General features: G+C 37.2%; 1 protein-coding gene across 3 annotated transcripts in view; it reads left to right on the plus strand.

The window, feature by feature from the left end:
* Nucleotides 1-19,795, plus strand: part of PDE1A (phosphodiesterase 1A) — a 251,635-nt gene that overhangs the window by 46,309 nt on the left and 185,531 nt on the right. Inside the window, exon 1 of one of the 3 annotated variants that reach the window (XM_006760551.2) lies at nucleotides 10,406-10,873. The exons of the other annotated variants lie outside the window; for them this stretch is intronic. Within the exon in view, the coding sequence (XP_006760614.1) occupies nucleotides 10,821-10,873 (53 nt within the window). The 5' untranslated portion in view covers nucleotides 10,406-10,820. Of the gene's footprint in view, nucleotides 1-10,405; nucleotides 10,874-19,795 lie in introns of those variants that run through there. 3 annotated transcript variants of the gene reach the window in all.

The raw sequence follows: 19,795 nt of genomic DNA on the forward strand, positions 1-19,795 counted from the left end.
TGAAATATACAGTATTGTACCTAACATGTAGCAAAAGACTAATAAAATACATGTCACCTCCCTTGCTCCCACACTTTCCACGGGGCCAGCTGGAGAAAAGAAAAGATGAGGGAAGCTTACCATTGACCTCAGAGAGGGAATGGAAGTTTATAATGTTTAAAAAAGATGCAGAATTTCTACAACAGACTGATTTCCAATATTCTGTTAAGGATTGGGCCTCGCATCAGATGATGCAGGAGATAATGTGTCTGGTGTTGGGCGTGGGAAAACGTTCACTGGTCGGTTTAAATCCTGTATAGAATTTAAACTTAGAGTCTAAATGAATGTACAAATTATGGTAACTCTCACATGTGATAGAATAGCTGATGTGAATGATGTATTTATATGAAAAATAAGATAGTAGCAAGAAGAATAAGATTAGAGTGGCAAGGACAGATCAATCATTTCGAAGGATATGGAGTGGGGAAAGGTCAGTAGACTCAGAAAGAAAAGCTGAAGCTAACATGAGGCATGAATGGATGTAAGGGCACAAATATATGTGGTCTGTATTATTTCTGCTAATAACTCATTTTTGTTTTAAAGGTAACTCATTTTTGTTTAAAAAAGGTGACAAGTGTAGTGACTCATTTCTATACATTTGAGTCATTTATGCAGAACCTATCACCCATACTACCGAAAGATTGGCAAACTGAGTAGCTGCTTCTATTCAAAGTCAGTGTGAGTCATGATTATCTCTACTGCTGTCTAATTCTAAAAGCTCAGAGAGTCAATAGGTTAGCATTTAGGAATTTTCCATTTACTGACATTGATTCAATTCATTCTTGATGGTGGTTCTGCACATTTATTCATAGGCATTACTGGAAGCTTAAGAAAGACTTAAAAAAGAACAACAAAACCAACTACTAATTGAATTTAGAGTCATGTTGAAACCAAGCTTAAAATATGGGAGAAAGCTGGTAAAGATGACTCAGTGCTGAAGCTAAGTTAATGATTTAGAGATGGGATTCAGAGCTGGGATTCAGAGCTGGGTTTCAGAGCTGCAGAGAAACTAAGTGAGTCTCAGCATGCAACTAAGTACCTTTGGACAACTTTCCACTGACGAAAGAATTGTGGATAAGAACATTTTTGGCACATTTTGGAAATAATGGAAACCTCTGAACCACATTCTTTTTTCTCCCCCTTTTTTTGAATGTATTGGGGTGACACAGGTTAACAAAATCATACAGGTTTTCAGGTGTATAATTCCATAACGTATCATCTGTACACTGTGTTGTGTGTTCACTACCTCAAGTCAAGTCTCACCATTTATCACCCCTATGCCCTCCTCCACTCTCCCATATCCCTCACCTCCCCCTGAAATCCCCAGACTGTGGTCTGTGTCCATGGATTTTTTCTTTTTTTCTCAATCCTTCCACAACCCTCAGCTCCCTTAGCCCCCCTGTCTCCCACCCCGACCACTGTCAGCCTGCTCTCTATGGGTCTATCTCTATTTTGCGTGATAGTTTATTTTGTTCATTAAATTCCACATATGAGTGAAATCTTATGGTACTTGTCTTTCTCTGACTGGCTTATTTCACTCAGCATAATGCTCTCCAGATCCATCCATGCAAAGGGTAAGATCTCCTTCCTTAAAAAAATAAACACTCCCCCCCCCAAAAAAAAATATCCCCCCCAAAACTGCAATGTCATATTGATTACCTTTTCTAACCACAACCCCTCTCCTTCTGTGGTGGTGTGAGCCTGTGAGTCTGCAGGCTAATGTGGCAGGCACCACAGCACACTGCTTCAGCCACAGTGTGCCCTCCAGAACGTGTTGTCGCCTGGTGCTCAGGGCTGATGCACACTGCTTGCCCTTCCTCTTAGCCTGCTTACTGAATATCTATTCATCCTCCAAGCCTCTGTTCAACCATCTCTTTCTTAGTCCTCTGACTTCGGAAGTTTCACATTAAGGAGGTCTCTTTTTGCAGTGTTTATTTAACTAATGCAAAAGTCATTTCCTTTTATAGTAGATTTATATGTTGCTCAATTACCCTGTTCAGTTGAGCTGTGATGGGTGGGTGTTTGGCTATGAGAGTCTGTTTTAAATGATTTCCTTTGTTGTTATTGTTGGTGTTTTCACAGAATGTCACACTCATTCCGAGGACGTTGTTTGCCAGCACTGATGGCTGTCAGAACTTGTAGGAGTGTTAATTGGAGCCAATCAAACTTTAACTGACCTGCTTCCACACTTCAGTGACAAAGAGGAATGTCTCCTACTTTGTCCAATAAAAGGCTAAACTCTGATACATGGCTGAAGAGTTAGCCAGTTTAACGAACAATTTTTCATTGTTATTTAAAGCTATAAACCCAGCCTTTTTTATTCATTCACTTAAGAAAATAAAAATTCTGTTGTATTTTATTATTGAACTGGAGGCCCGGTGCATGAAATTCGTGCATGGGGCGAGTAGGGGGTGGGAAGGAGGTGTCCCTCAACCCAGCCTGCACCCTCTCACAGTCCGGGACCCCTCACTCCTTACCGCCTGCCTCACTTCTCCTTAGTGCTGCCATGGAGGCAGGAGAGGCTCCTGCCACTGCTGCTGCACTTGCCAGCTGTAAGCCCGGCTTCTGACTGACAGGAGTGCTCTGCCCCCTGGTGGTCAGTGCATATCATAGCAACTGGTTGTCCTACCATAACGGTCACTTAGGCTTTTATTATATAGGTAAGTGGCAAATAAACTTGAAGGCTGACACATATGACAAGATAACCTAGATTAAAACCATTAATTTAGTAGAACCTGCTTTTTGCCTGTAAGATAGAGAAGATTTTTGATCAAACTGAGAACGATTTAACAAGTGATTCTCAGTTGCGTTGCCAGTTTTAATATTCCCATTGTACTTATCCTCAGATAAGTAGAATTCCTGATTTGAAGTGTAATGATAAATATTTCAAAATGAAGCACATACATAAGTATTATAAAATGTTTGGAAACATTGCAAGATATCAGTGAGAATCTATTTTTACAGACAAACACGAGGAAAAATATATTTTCAATATAAGTTGACTAGGTTTATTTTTAATGTAGTCAAGAAGAGATAGATGTTCTGATCTTTCCCTCAGTTACTGCATTCAGCAGAATGGACAAATAAATTTGTAAATAAATTACACCTATTATGAGACACAGATTATAATATTTGCTATGAGGGAAACGACCACAGTGTTATAGGTATATGAAATTCAGATGGAGTTGTTAGAGGAGTCACCTCACTTAGGAGATGAAACTGCAGCTGAAGCCTGAGAAATGAGCAAAAGGAAGAGCATTTTAGATGAGAGGGAACAGAATATTCAGAAGTGGCAAAAAAGACTGTGAAATATTTGAGGAACAAAATACCAGGACGTCTAGTGAGGAATGAGCCTAATAGTCAGAGTTTTGAGATAGGGGTATAGGTAGGTGAGAACCAGATAAGGCAGCATGCTAATATTGTGTATAGTTTACTCACTATGTACTCACTATGTACCCACTGAAAAAAATGAGTAAGAAAGCTTCATAAAATAATATGCTTTTTTTTCTTTTCCATTTTGATGAATATGATCTTTTCCCAGTCAGCCAGAGGCATCCAACTGCTTCATGCATGGCAGGGTGTACGATTAATGTCATCATAGATGAAAGTAAAGACAAATAGGAAGCATGGCTTTGCACACCTAAATAAAACTTTGAGCCCCTAGCGAGACCATATTTCTGAAGGCCAGACTTTGTGTACCTAAAAAAGTGTTTCCCAAATTTCTGAAGCTCTACCTAACTTACATGATTCAGTCTCATAGATTTGAATATTGAGTTTAATAAACTATAAAGGGTACCCAGGAGATACAGAGTAGATGGGGAAAGCGTACCTCTTCTGCCCTGGTGAAGTGTAGAAAAAGGGGCCCCAGATAAAAGGTACTTTATGCGAAAAATGGACAAAGTTTTTTGACCTCTTACCTCTGAGCTGATATTCCAGATAGGGAGCATGTTCGGTGGAAAGTACAGGCTTAAAGCAGAGGATTTCCCCAGTGACTTAGTGAGTTAGCTACAGCAGAATAAAAATGGTGGTATGGTGTGGCCACTCCCAAGCCTTCTTCAGTGCCTGTGTGGGATGGAGGGCACAAGAAGTCCTGCTTGGCTAGTGGGGAATTCAAAAGTTAGCTGATACGGGGCTAGTGTGTCTCTCATGAGCCTACCATGCCCATGGCAAGGGGTTAGGGGAGTCAAAAGTTTAACAGCCTTGGTGGAGAGCCCGATGAAAGATGTGGCTAAGACTTAAAGGGTCCTGCAGCCTCAGTGAAGGCTAAGATTGGGCTCCATCAGAGAGAGATGATCACAGTTCAAGTGACCATATTAGGCACAGATTTCAGCAGTAGATGTGTACAGGGAGCCAAATGACCAAAAGACAAGGGACATTGTTGCAGAGACCAGAGAAAACAAAGAAGAGAAGGTACCTGCAAGTTTGGGTTTGAGGCCACCTCTTTTCTGCCACTCCAGTCATAGAAGCCCACCTCCTTATAAACTCAGATGTCTTCTTGAGGAAAAACAGTAGTTTGGAGGAAACATGAGAGACTGAACAGTTATCAGATATGACTGAGATTTTAGAAAAAGAATACACAAAAAAGATGATGTGGGCATGTGAGGGAGGAAAATTTTTACTTCTACCCTTTTAGGTTCCTTAGCTGGTCTAATAATCAAATTAACATGAAACAGAATAACAGGAGAAAACAAATGTAATTTTGCACATATGGGGGCTACATAAGAATATGAAACCTATAGGTAGTCAGGCAAATGAAGCTTATATGCCAGCCCTGATCTGAAGAGTATGGGGCAGGAGTCTAGGGCTTCAAAAAAGAGAAAAAGAACTCACAGGAATATGGCACGAGCAAATGTCTCATAAACACATGTTTGGCATGCCATGCAGAGACAATGGGACACAGAGAGGACTTTAACCAATCAGGCTCCTTTGCCTACTACATCTGGCTCATATTCTTTGTCGTTATCTCTGGTGATAGATCTCTTCCAGGAATAGGCTCTCTACTAAATTATTTTTAGGCAGTTAAGGGGGATGTAAAAAGAAAAAATTCTGAATCTTTTGCTCTTTAAAAATAATCCGCCTAAAATAATCCTCAGGCCAAGAAGACACATTTTAGGGGGGTAAAAATTGCTCCCCTACAATAACATTAACCAGCACTTTGATCATGTGCTCATTCATTCAATAAATTACGATTGGGTGTCTCTTATGCACAGGGAATACAACACACACCAATCCCCGTCTTGCTGTAGCTTACATTCCAGTGAGAGTACTTTCAAGTTGAAGCTGTAGGGGGAAAACAGCTTAGTTAGAAAAAATAAAGTTCTACAATTTATTTTCACATCTGAATAGTAGATTGTTATATTTTTAGTCTCACAGCAGTGAGGCTAAAATGTATTCTGGTGGCATGGATGACCTTGTTGTGGTTAAGAAAAACTAAAATGACTATAGAGTTTATTCTTGCTGGGACACTAAATTTAAATAACTTGACATATTTTCATGGTGCCAGTCATAAAGTCATAAAAATTCAGAGCTGGAAAGGCTCTCAGGGGTCATTTGGCCCAACATATTAGTTTGATTTTTAGGGAAACAAATGGGCAGAGAGTTGAAAATTGCTGCTAGAACTGGTATTTAATTGTTTGTTCCTTGTCATTAGTCCAGGGCTCTTTGTAATAGAACAGAATTTCCATTCAGATCTTAGTTAGAAATATTCATTAATTATTTCATCTCCATAGAAGTAGGTCCTTTCGAAGGCTGGCTTTGGGGGCATTACCTACAATGAAATGATATTTAAGTAGGGTTGAGGATTAGAAGAATAGATACTCATTAGAGTGGCTAGTTGCTTCTCTTTCTTTGTGGAATAGGAAATATAGCCCAGAAAGAGCCCAAGTGACCTAGTTAGCATGCTGCCCAACAACATGACAACCTATTAAGTAGGTGTAAAAGCTTAGGCTCAGGAACAAGACATCTGGGTTCAAATTCTAGCTCCACCACTTATCAACTAACTTTGTAATCACTTGTGAACCATGTAGCAGAAAATTTGTTTAAAAATGGAGAAAATACTGAAGGTTGTGAATGACTAACTTTGAAAGGATAAATCAGATTTAAGTTATCTTTTAAACAACGCCACTCTCATCCATGTATATGTAATAGTTTCTGGCCCAGTGATAAAAGGACAGAGTTATGGTTGGTCCATCAGAAATAGTTCACACCCTGCAATTCATCTCATGGTAGAGTTGACCAAGTAGTGTTTCATTTTACTGATGCAATATGTATAGCTATGTCAAAAAAATTATGGCAATGACTATATTTTACAGTTTTGGGTTTCATCAAGGTACTTTCTGGCAGAGTAGTACGTGCACGTCATCTTTCACATATAATGTGTCAAAAAAAAAAAAGATCGAGGACTACTGAACTAGAGTTTAGGTGTAGGAGACTCTCTAATCATTCACAGGGCTAGCTCTTGTCTTGGTGAAAGGTGGAGAGGCAAGAGAGAAAGAAGCAAAATTTTTTAAAATCTTTAAAATTATATGTATATAATGATAAAACCTAAAATATTATCTGATCCTATTTTTTTTGCATTTTCTTCCCACTTCACGTAATTTAAAACCTATTTAAATTATAAACTGTTGTATTGTATTTAATGACATAATATTGAAACAAAAGAGCATACACTTTGTCTCAGACATATTTGCCTAGACTTATGTGGTAAAATGATAACTTGTACAGTCATTTATCAGTTCTTGGGCTGGCATAATATGACATGATTTTTACACCTTTGCATGTGATTTTGGTGCTTGTATATTATAAACAGAGCCAGATAACAGATTATTATAATGAAAAAAAACCTCAAAGCTTTATATAAGATTATAGTAATACTAGTGGCCCAGTGCACAAATTCGGGCACATTGAAAGGAAATTAAGTAGAAGAAATATTGTAATATCACTGTTTGCTCTTTCTCTATAATAGAAGTATTAAACAAATTCATGATCAACAATGACAGATCGAAACACATGCGTGCGATTGGCACCAACAAGACCTTTATATGTATTGTGCATGCACGAGTCAACTTAGCCTTGTATATATCGAGAATAAATTTGCTTAATTAGACCTGCTTTCTGATTTAGCCTGTGAGGATCTAATGAGATGAGGCACGTGAAAATGCTTCACAGACATTTGGTTAAAGTGTAAAATGTTTGCATCTGGCTATAAAGCAAGTCATGTTCCTGGGCTGAAGAAACTCCAAGGAGGCTAGTTGCTAGGGAGAGGAAGCCGGGTGTTGCTATGTGATGTCATTACCCAGCACCCACAGTGACCATTTCTAGGCTGTGCTATGGGCTGCATTTTGCACCATGGGGTCTTGGCAGCGTTGGCTGCAATTTGGTGGAGTGTTGCTCTGGGGTGGTGATGGGGCCTGTGCCCCAGTTGGGGGAAGTCAAGTGTTGGTTTGTTGGCACCAGGTCTGTGGTGCCGTTTATTTTTAAACTAGAGAACCAGTGCACGACATTTATGTACTGAGTGGGGGAGGGGGTCCCTCAGCCCAGCCTGTGCCCTCTCCCAGTCTAGGACCCCTTGGTGGACATCCCCTGAAGGGTCCTTAGTGCTGCTGTGGAGTTGTGAGCCTGGTTTAGGACTTAGGGGTCCTTAGAGCTCACCAGCTGTGAGCTCAGCTCTTGGCTGAGCAGTGCTCCCCTTGTGGGAGTGCACTGACCACCAAGGGACAGCTTCTGCGTTGAGCATATGCCCCCTGGTGGTCAGTGTGCCTCATAGCGACCAGTTGTTCTGCAGTTTGGTCAATTTGCATATTAGCCTTTTATTATATAGAATGGCCAGTGCATGTCATGGCAGCTCCTGCACTGAGCATCTGCCCCCTGGTGGTCAGTGTGCATCATAGCTACTGGTTGGACAGACACTTAGCCTTTTATATATATATAGATTATATTTAGTTTATAGGAGAGTTGGCCTTGTTCTTTATATATGAAATTTTATATTTTATAAGTACAGTTCTGTTAATTCAAGGAATATATTTTAATAATTTAAGTAACCATAGTGAGATTCTTTCATTTTATTGAATACTATATTTCAGTTGAATAAGGCAAACTTTTTTTCAATATTAAATTTAAATGCTCTTTGAGAGAAAGTTAACAAAAACATTTAGGAAATGTGTGTTTTTCTTTGTGCCAAGTGAATATTTAACATACTAGTATTTTCTCATGGCTCTTTAGGTTCTAAGATTGGGTTTAAATACAGTGCTTGATGTAAATGGGAATTTAAGCTTCCTACCTTAAATCTTAAGAGCAAAAAGAATATAAACCTAATGCAATCAAAGACGTTATGGATTTCCTGTAATTAACTGAACAACTTTCAGATTCTGCAGCTGATAATTAGGCCTCTGAACCTCAAGTTGGATACCCTACTTTCCTGTCATTTGAACTGTACCTTGGCTAGATGTTCACTAGTATTTGTCCTGAGTTCCTTCTATCATACTAATGAAGAAAGCATCTCATTTTTCTAATTCAAAAGTAGACAAAATGAAAGTTAATTTAAAAAAATTGATGGGCTTATTATTCTCTTGGCTTATCCTCCCTCAGTGGTATCTATGCTAACTTAATAGTAATATAGATAAACCATGAGTCCAGAAATTGAATGCTAGCCATAAATGCAAAGCCACTTTCAGAAGACCTGTGAAACATGTTATTACTAATGTACCTCATTGTACAAAGAGAGCTACAGCATATGGTTATAACAAAGCATCTGCCCCAAAGGTCTGAGTATCAGTTTGCATATAGATGGTCTCCAGATTTAACATCAGTATCCCACACACATGACAATCTCTGATTGGATGTTTATTGATGGAGAGGAGAACATTAATTTAGACATTATTATGTAAATCTGGAATATCTACATAAATATAATATAATAGAAAATTGTCTTCTATTTATTAATAACTCTCTTATTTATTTATAACTTTGTATAATAAATGTGTTTTTTTAAAAAATATCAGGTATCTTTATCTTTATGCTAGTTCCTTTGCAAGAAGTAAACTAACCATATTTAGAAATAGCACTTTAGTACCATTAAAGCTTGAAAGGAAGATAAAATTCAATTAATATTATAACTTCATTTTACAAGTAAGAAAAGTGGGGCTCAAATAGGTCAAGAAATTTCCCCACAATGGCCCAGTATGTTCATGATGGAACTAGGACTGGAACCCATTTGTTTTAATTTAAGTTCAGAGACCTCTCAGACTGCTTTCATTAAAAACATGAAAGAAAAGGTATATATTAGAACTGCTAAAATGTGATTTTTATTAATTTAATTTAATTTTTTGGTAATTTTTTCTCCTTCTTTCTCTTTCTTTTGGGAGAGAAGTTATTGCTCCTGTGGGATTATTTAGAGAGTACTAACTATAGATTGAGATCCTATAGATCATATCCCCCCTCTGTGACATTTGGTTCTTATTTTTATGAATCATTTAACTAAAGGCATCTGTGTTTCTCAGGTTTTCCACCATTTATTACATGTATAATTTTAAAAACATTTAGTCATGCTTTGAGATGGTTTATTTTATTACATACCAAACCTCTGGCCTGGAATCTCATGACACTATTGATTGAGTAGAAATTTTGTTAGTGATTCAAATACAGGACTGTCTCCAAAATAAGTTATATTAAAATATGACGATTTGCCTTATCTGTAACTAGAACAAGAGTCCCTGCAGTGTGAACCTAAGTCTTCCAAATAAAACAATTTTTTAATGTCATTTATTTTGAGCTGTCCACAGCTCTCTCTTATATCTACTTTCCTTTCTTTTTATTTTTATAAATTCAAATTTGATCATATAATGTAAAAGCCTTAGGTTCCTAAGGAGTTTGGGGGACTTAAAAAAAAGTGTGTGTGTCTATGTGTGTTTTTCCATATATTTTTTGTAGTGTCCCCTCTTAGCTGGAAAGCCACATTTGAGTACAATTATCTGGGTCCAATGTCACTGTTAGAATTGAGCAACTTGTGTGTGTTTTTTTAAACTTTTGTAGCTCTGGCCAGCTTCACATGGCCTTCTATCAGTTGAAATGGCATCTCTGACTTCAGCCAAGTGTAGGTTATTAGGTTACGAATGCCAAAAATGATGAGTCGTGCCATACTTTATTCAGTGTTAGTAAAAGCAAGATTGTAAAATAATTATCATCTCTTTTGAAGCAGAGCCAGCCACACAGCCTGAGCCCTTCTTTCTTCATTAATGTGTATACAGTCCTTATTTTAACAGAACAAACTTTCGGAGGGTACTCACATGGGACGGCTGAACCAGCTGTACAACTTTTATTTTGAAGAAAAAAGTTGAGCCTCAGAACAGGCTGTTTTAAAGACAGGGAGGGACTTAGCTTTCCGGGAGCTTGACCAGCATGTGGAAGGAGTGCTCTCATGGCTGCGATAACTTAGGGGGCTCCTACCTGGGTGCCCCTGGGGTTGGAAGTGTTCTGTTTGTTTTGTTCTGTTTCCGAGGGTTCCGTGCACTTCTCCTGCCTGTATCAGAGTGACTCTCGGTGGTTTTTGCACACCCTGCTCTGTGGGGGAGTGCCCCAACGTGCCTGTCTTATGTGGCCTCTATGGACACAGTGCTCAGCTGGCAGAGAGCAGGGAAGTTTTCTCCCAGCACCCAAAAAGAGAAAGAGGAAACTACTTTTTCCTTCTGGGCTCCTTGCAGCACAATAGATCAGGATAAGCTTCCACATTCCCTCCCTGGATTTCTGGAGTGGTTTCCAGGAAGAAGTCAAACATTCACCTTTAAATGGATGACCATGTCACAATCAGGAAGAAACATCTCCAAAGACCCATCTTTCGGTAAGTAATGCTACATCCCAGGTGGCTCAGGGCTATCAGGGAGAAATGATTTTCCTTCTTCATTTCTAACTTGGGAATTCTGGCACTAAGCTACCGCAAAGCAATAGAGTGTGTCTAAAGTTTAACTTCACGCATACCAAAGGAGACCTTCTGTTTTCTTAAACTCTGTGTACAAGCTCTTATCAACTCAAAATATATTTAAAAACATATTAGCTATTCAAGCACATGAGAAAATAGCCCTTGGAAAAAAAACTTTTGTAACATTATGCAACCTTCACTGTTTCTAATGGTTGCTCAGCCCTCGAAATGGGAAATATTGTGCTTGGTTCTCTCATCTGATTACACTCAGAGGTAGTGTTTTAATGCTGCTAGTGCTATAACTTTTTGCAGTAATGTGTGGGGAGACAAATTTGAACTTGATAGCTACTGTCCAAGAGTGTATATTTTGCAGCGAGTTCAGGAGTATTTGTATAGCAGTTAATGAAACAATAGAACAATGAGAGAAGTTTTACACTGTGGGGGAATCCATGGCTAGGATAGATACAGTATAATGGACTGAGTTAAGGTTTTATTTTGTGAGGAGGGACACTTTCTGAGAGTGTAGCAATTTCTTCATTGACTCTTTAATGCTTGATTCTTTAGTTACCTGTTATGTACTTTAGAATTCAGAATTGTGATTTAAGAATTTTAAAGTAGCTAGAAAATGAAAAAACAAGTTCTGCCTCTTAAAACAGAAGATTAAAAAGCAAGTTAATTACATATCAATTTTGTGCTTCCCCCCAAATAATGTCTTAAATGTAGCAGAGATACTACAAGTTAACAATACTAAATGTTAAAGTTAAGTTGCAGCCTCTGGCTTTGATCTGGAATTAAATACAGGATAATAGAAGTTTATGGATGGAATTCCTAGCATTCTGTGGTGGTTATATAATGAATAAGAGGGGGCCAGGAGGAATATCATTATATAAAATGTGTCCATTTTTATGTGTTTATTAAGCATTAGAATAATATTATTAACAGCAACAATATGTTTTATTACTGCCTAAAACAAAATTCTTGCTCAAATCCGTTTATAACCTTCACTTGAAGATAAATTATATTGAAATCTATACATGTGGGTTTAATATCATAATCTGTGTCTACTTAAATACGCATTTGTAAATTTTATACAGCGATGACAGTAATAACCAAAAATTCAAAATGACCCCCAGAATGTGTGTCCATCTGCCGTATTTCCTGAAGAGTTGTCCCAGTTCTATGTTATTAACTTCTACTTTCTTCCAAGGGCTTGTATGAATTCAAAAAGACATGACAGGTGCACAGATGATTCCAAATTCAGCCTCACCAAGGTCCCACTCGCAGTGAGCACCTGCAGAACTCCAGGAAGGCAACATGGTGTCGGATAAAATCAGACCCCCTTAGCCAGCGTCTTAATATGTTACCCCACTGGGGAGCTGTGGCAAAGAGGCAGGTGGTCCTACATCCTGATTAGCTCCTGATGAATTATAGGCTTAGGTGCCATACACTGGGAAATTGCAACTTAACTGTGTTGCTTTTCTTTTTTATATAAAGAACATTTGTTCTTCCAAATCTTTTTGGAAGCTGAGATTTTTGCCCATATAATTAGGATAAAATTTGGCAAATTCAAATGATTGCTTCATGATCCTGGTGAGTTAGAGGGGAAAGTAGCTACTAAAGAGGACATACTTTCACCCAAGCAATTGTTTCAAGCAGGTTAGAAACAGTCCTTGACTGAAAACAGGTTAAGGCCAGATGTGGGGTTGATTGGTTACCTCCATGTTGACAGCTGGCTTTGCTTTGATGGGGTCTGATTGTGATGAAGACAAAGGAGGTGGGGAGTATATTAAAGGATTCAAATGACCAGGCACAATTCTTCAGAGACAGTTTTGGGCTGTTCTTCAGCAATAAGCCGCATGGGTTTTCTGATAGCTAGTTGTACTTTTGGGTAAGTTGGGAAGTGGCTTAAGCTTGCCTTTGGCATCTTTGGCCCTTATTCCATGCCTCACTTTGCCAGCCTCCTCTCCCAGGACTCTTGTCCCCTTGGGCTCCCCAGACTGTCCAGCCTTTTACACTGAGACCTCTTTCTCAGGCCTGCCTTCTGGTCAGAAACCCATGGACCAGACCTTTCCTTCTCAGTATGTAATTGTTTGTATCCCACTGCCCAAGGGCTTTGCACGTTAGTCCTCCATTCACTTGGTAAGCAAATCTCTAACTGTTTTGTCTGTGCTAGCTACCAGTTTAACAGAAATTTTGTGAAAATAGTATCTTGGCTATTTATAAATAAGTCATTTAAAATATCAGTCATTAAGAGAGATCAATCAAGAAACATTTTTGGAAAATATCTGACATATTGACTCCATTCAGATTTTGAAATACAGGCTACTTTCACCTGTAGCTGAACCCACAGCTTTAATTCAATCCACCTGGCCTTCTCTGACTGACGAAAAGTGTTGAGAATCTGGGCTATGATATTGGGGAGGTTAGATATGAGGAAGAAAAACAAACTGTAAACATGTAAACATGACATTTAATCTAGGCTATACCTAGATCACTATGGCATAGGCAGATGATGGGTGCCGAAAAGGGGGTAACGATGTCTTGGGGAATAGTAATGGAAGAGTCATATTTCAGTGATGACTAAGTGAATTGAGAGAGATAAAAGCAAGATTTTTAAAATTTTAATTTTGAGACTGAATTAATATCAACTTTCCATTAGCATAATTTCCCTAAAATGTCATACAGTAAAAGTCATCCTTTAAATGTTAAAAGTTAGTTGAGAGGTTTTAGAATACATGGTGACTATTGAAATTCCATGACTGGATATGATACTGGGAAGACGAGGAGGGATTTTATGTTATTTAGATTCTGCCTCTAAGAATGTCTGTCCTTCCTACAATGGTGATTCCAAAATCATCTCACCAGTTAGGCTATCAAACCTATATTTTAGAAGTGCTTTGTGGAGATTTTACTATACATTTTGCCAGGCCTGTGAAGCCAGGAATGAAGTCAAGTTTCCTTTATGGCCAAGGAGGGAGTTTATGTGATCTTTCCCAGGCATTATCATATGGAGCTTTGGGATCAATAAGACCACTCGGCCCTGAGCATATAGAATAGTCCACTGACCACGCTTTGTGGTTCTGTCTGCAGACGTTCTCACAGCTCAGACTGGCATAGCAAACCAGATGATCTCCTGCACTCAAGGGAAACACTTTAGGTTTTATAATTTTCCAGGAAGAAACCACTATCACAAAATGTTTATTAATGTGTTTTCAACAACACTGAGTTTGCTTTTCACTTAGAAAATAAAATTATATAGATCCTTAAAATCCAAGATGTTAATCACACTTGATATTGGAGGCCTCTAATAGAGACAGATTCCTTTAGACTTTAAAAACACCTTTTTCTGTATTACTACAGAGTTTTATTTCTGGTAATCATGATTTATCTCTTTATATAAATAGATTCCACAATTTACAACACTCTTCAAGTGAAGTACCTTTATAGAACTTCCATAAAACAATTGCTGAAGGCACTTTCATATTCTTGCATATTCATAGTGCTTAGTGAACTTTTAACATTCCCATGGGATAGATCAACCTTCCACTTGAAATAAGAAATATCTCCTTCTCCTAATAAAATTGCATCAGTGAAAAAATCTCCTATCTGAATTTCACTGCCATGAAGAGTTTAAGTCTGGGTTTTTGTTATAATTATCTCCTCCTATTTGAGTTGATATTTTATCAAATTCTGTTATATGGGCATCATTTTCTGTTTGTTGCATAAAATTCTTTCTAGAGGTAGGTAGGGGAAAAGTGAATTTAAAAAATAAATGGGAACTTTTCTTACATGTTAAACCGTATTTAGTGTTCTTTGGAACAACAGCCTTTTGAGCCTCGTCAGGGTTCAAAAGTGGATGTTGTTTTTGTGGTGACTTTCCACTAGAAGCTGCACTAAAAAGCCATAAATGAAATCATGCAAAGAGCTCTTCCCCAGCCCTGGAACTGAGATCTGGTCTGTGCATCCAGGACCCGAGACAGTGCAAGTCAAACGGCTGCCAGGGCCCAAGAAGGATGAAAATCATGTTGTCTTCACAGCAGTCAGAACGTGCTGTTTTTGTCTCTTTATGCCTTTAAAGAAGTTTTATTTTACAAGTATCTGTTAGCAGAGGAATGCTGAGTGTGTTTTTGGCAGGCATCGTCTCTTCACGTAGAGACGCAGAAGGCAGTGGGTTGAAATAAAAGAGCCTAGGAAAAGAAAGGCATATCCTGACTTGGTTTGTGGACCTCATAGGGATGGTTCGTAACCTCATTGCCGCGTCTGCGTTCTCATTTTGAGGTTGTGACCTATGCTTTATAGAGGAATATTATAAAATGCCAATTACATATTTAAAATCTTGCACCTTTTGGAGTGTAATCATTTTTATTTATTTCCACATTTAAGTTCAATGTATTATCATCAGTGTCAAAGCTAAACCGGAAGTTGCTAATATGTGGGGCCTATAGCACATTTCAGGTGTTCACACATCAATGGATAAGGTGGAACACCTGACTGACCTTGCTAAGTTAGAGTAGTGTTCTGGGCAAGGTGTTTGGATGGTATTCTATTATTCAGATGTTCAGACCTTTTTCCTTTAGTGTTTTGAGAACAATAAAAAAAAAATATAAAATGTAAAGTCACTTCAAAATTTAAAGAAATTATGATATGTTATTGGACATTGGTATTTTTGTCTCATAAATATTTAAAGATTTATGACATTCTTTGTCTTAAGCCCCCTTTTAAACACTTTCCTCTCACCAAAAAATATGTACTTTAGACAGAAATATATTTAGAACATAGTCATCAGAGTGAAAAGTAATTACATAGAAAAAAATTACATTTGAGGTGATGAAGTAGTATAATGTATTAAGCATCTTTTCTTTTTTATGCAATGAATTGCTCAGAGGAAAAAGTGTTATGTAAATAAAATCTGAAATATAATACCAACTATACTTATAAAAAATAATAACAGTTTTTGGCTCTAAGGCAAACATGATTGTGAATTTGTTTATTAATAAAGAGAGCAAAAAAGAAAAGAAAATGAATTTATCTGCAATGGTTACATAGTCACATACCAGATATGTAGTGTTTTTTTCAAAAAAATATAAATGATGCTTTTTATGTAAGGGACAATTAATTGATAGAAAAAATAATTATATTTAAGTTGTCCCCTCTTGCTATAAAAATGAAAAATACTTCTAGAACATAGACATAGTGAAATGAATTTAAAGTTAATGACACTACCGGATGCAATGCTAATTAGAAGAAAAATATATTTTATAACAGGCATGTTCATTAAAATTAACCTTCTTGTTATCTAGGTCAAGATGTTATTGCTGCTGGTCAAGACTCATTCATTGCATGACATAAAGCAAGAAACAGACACAGATTGATCTTTAAAATAGATTACAAAGGTCAAAGCAAAACAACAAACACATATGAATGTGAGGCATATGGTAATGTTTAACATGAAAGAAATGACCAGAAAATGGCTATAACTTTTTTTTCCAGTTGTGGTAAGAGTAGCTCTAATTTTTAAGTGCCCATTACAAACAGATAAGGTATAATTTGATGTATTTTTAAAGTCAGGCAGTAAAAAATTTACTTCTGCTGGTATTAATTCACCCAGAGTCATCACAAATTTAAATTATGTCCAATAAATTATCACCATCACCAGCAGCAGTAGTTGGTATTAATGTTAATACTAAGGGCTGCCATTCATCAAAATGACCTTAGTGTATTTTTTAGTCAAGTTCCATACGTATAATCTTGAGGAACTCCATGAGGAAGTAGTAAATCCACAATTAATAATTTTTTTGTTATGGATCCAGGAATAGGGAATAGATTAAAATACAGGAAAGTGTCTTTAAAGAATAGCTATGCACATCTTATTTTGTAAGCTAGTGAAGGTCAGTTATCTTGGACATTAGTATGATTTAGAAATGGCATTTCAAAGATTTGTAATGTTTGAAATTAGGATAATCAAGACTATGCAAAGAAGATGTTCTACTGGGAATAATTTAGTGGTTTATACCATCTGGAAAATTTTGTATTTGAAATAATAGCCTGTTACATATAGTGTTTAGGTAGAAAGCAATGTAAAATAATAAAAACAAGATTAAAGATGACTCATAGGTTTGTAGAGATGGAATAAAGTTAAAGAAGTCTGCAGTATTTATAAATCCAGTCTCTTCAGTTCTGTCACTAGACATGACATAATTTTGTTAGTTCTCATGGGAAAGCTTCAGTTTATTTATGTGTTTGATTAAGGCCACTTGGACATGAGCTCTAATTGAGGAAAATCCAACATTTCCTGAAATGGGGCTGCTGAAAGTCTATAGCGCAAGTCACAGTGCATTTGAAAGAACAGATGCTCAAGCTTCCAGATTTGTTATCTTTTTAGCATCCTGAGCCTGCTCAATTGAAGCCATATTTTTTGTTACGGAGAAGCATTAATTCTGAGTCCAATTGGTATCCATTTTTAGTGTTTTGGTGGCTACAGGTTTTAGGATCTTGGGATGTTAATTCTAGAAGTTTATTAAGTAAAAACAGGCATTTAAATGTTAATTATATATTTATTAAGCAATTATTTATAGGCATCAAACTTCATGGACCTTAAAATAAAAATCATCACTTCAGCATTAAAAACATTAATACTTAATTTGACATTTTTTAAGGATCAAAGAGCTTAGAGCAAATTATAGACCACTGGTAATACAAAACAATAGGACTGTTTCTATGTGGCAATTTTTGAGTCCTAATTGAGGAAGGAAAGGAAAATCCCATTAAGTCAAGTCACTTGTAAATTATATTATTAAATTAAAATTTGGATCATAGTAGGGGCATGTGACAATCTGGGACCATCTGGTTCTTAGATACCTTCTCTAATGAAGGTTCTAACTATTCCAGTGGTGATGTCTTTGTGGAGCAGCAGCAGCAGCAACAACAACAACAACACACACACACACACACACAAGAAAAAAAGAGACTCTTGCTAATTTCTGTGGCATTAATTAAGCATTTGTTGCTTAGTCCAGTTACCTCCAATTATTTCTCATTCTGAGATCCCCTATCATTTTATCTGCTTTTTTTTGACACTTCATTCTAATTACTTGAGAATGGGAGCAATTCTCCTACAAAACTGCAAGATTTCTGAGCTAAATACATATTGAATTCATCATTGTGTTTTCCATAACTTTTGGTAGAATGTGTGTCAGGAGTGTGCATTTACCCAGTCTTCAAACTTAAATGCCTAAAGGGACCAAGTCAATATTGTAAATGTGTGAAATAGGAAGTCCTGGGAACTGTGGTAGATGGGAAACTCAAAGCATTGTTTCACTTTTCTTTCAACATATAACAAACTTTTCTATTTTAACCATTTTAAAATATACAGTTCAGTGACATTAAGTAAATTCACATTGTTGTGCAACCATCTCCACCATCCATCTCCAGAACTCTTTTCATCTTGTAAAACTGAAACTTCATATTTACTAAACGCTAACTCCGTATTTGTTCCACCCCTAGCCCCTGGTAACTACTGCTTCATTTTTAAAATCTATCTATCTATCTATCTATCTATCTATCTATCTATCTATCTATCATCCATCTATCTATTTCCTATCTTCCTCATCTTTCATACTTCCCTCAGGTTTGTCAATCATAACATTTTGTCATATTTAAAAAAATAATCCATTCCTGGAAACCCCCACATATATCGTCTTGTTCTCATTCCTATTTATCCTTCTCCAACCATTCTCCAGAATTCAGTGTTTATCTTCCCACATAAGTTTTTACTACACTGCTCTATTTTCTGTCTCTATGATTTTGACTACTCTGAGTACCTCTTAAGTCTCAGTCCATTTGGGCTACTATAACAAAATACCATCGACTGGGAAGCTTATAAATAACAGAAATTTATTTCTCAAAGTTCTGGAGGCTGGAAATCTGAGATCAAGAAGCCAGCAGGTTAGGTGTCTGGTGAGACCTGGCTTCCTGGTTCATAGATGGCTCTTTTTGTTGTGCCCTCATATAGTAGAAAGGCCAGAGGAACTCTCTGGGGTCTCTTTTATAAGGGCACTAATCCCACTTATAAGGGCTCCACCCTCATGACCTAATCAACCCCAATGGCTCTATCTTCAAATACCATCACATTTGTATACTGTATTATATGATCACCACCCCAAGTCAAGTCTAGTTTCACAAATTTAAAACCACTGAAAGACTAAACAAAATTCAGCTTAGTTGGTGCATGTAGTGGCCACTCTCCATTTTCAGCATGAATCATGGCCAGTAAATCTTGACTGAAATTCCTGGCAGCATCATCCAAAAGGATTACTAGAGGGATGGGTACTTGGTTCTAATTTCTAATATTAAAGAATAAAAAATCCACACAATATATTTTACAACACACTTGTACTGAATATAATTTTGTAGTGGTAAAGGAATAGATGAATAATGATATAATTGTTGAATGAATAAAATGCATTAATGTTACCTCCAAATTGAATAATTCCAGAATCAGGGAATGCATGTCTATAGCCTGTTCCAACTTTGAACAACTGTGACTTGTCGGAAAGTACTTTCTTAAATGGAACTCTGTCTTCCAATCAATACAACTTTTTTTCTCTCTTAGTAGAACTGGAATGAGAAGGATTCAAAGTGTCTTTCACAGGACTGCTTTTTAAATACTGAAGACAACTATATCAGCTATAGCTGTTTATAAATCTCCCTAAAACATAATGGCTTAGAACAACATGAGTCTACAGATCAGCTGAGTGGTCCTGTGATCTGTGCAACTGTGGCTAGATTATGGGTTGGCTGGTCTAGGAAGACCTTGGTTACATGACTTGGGTTTCTTCCATGTAT

This window comes from Myotis davidii, unplaced genomic scaffold, assembly GCF_000327345.1.
Source record: "Myotis davidii unplaced genomic scaffold, ASM32734v1 scaffold370, whole genome shotgun sequence".
NCBI classification, from domain to species: Eukaryota; Metazoa; Chordata; class Mammalia; order Chiroptera; family Vespertilionidae; genus Myotis; species Myotis davidii.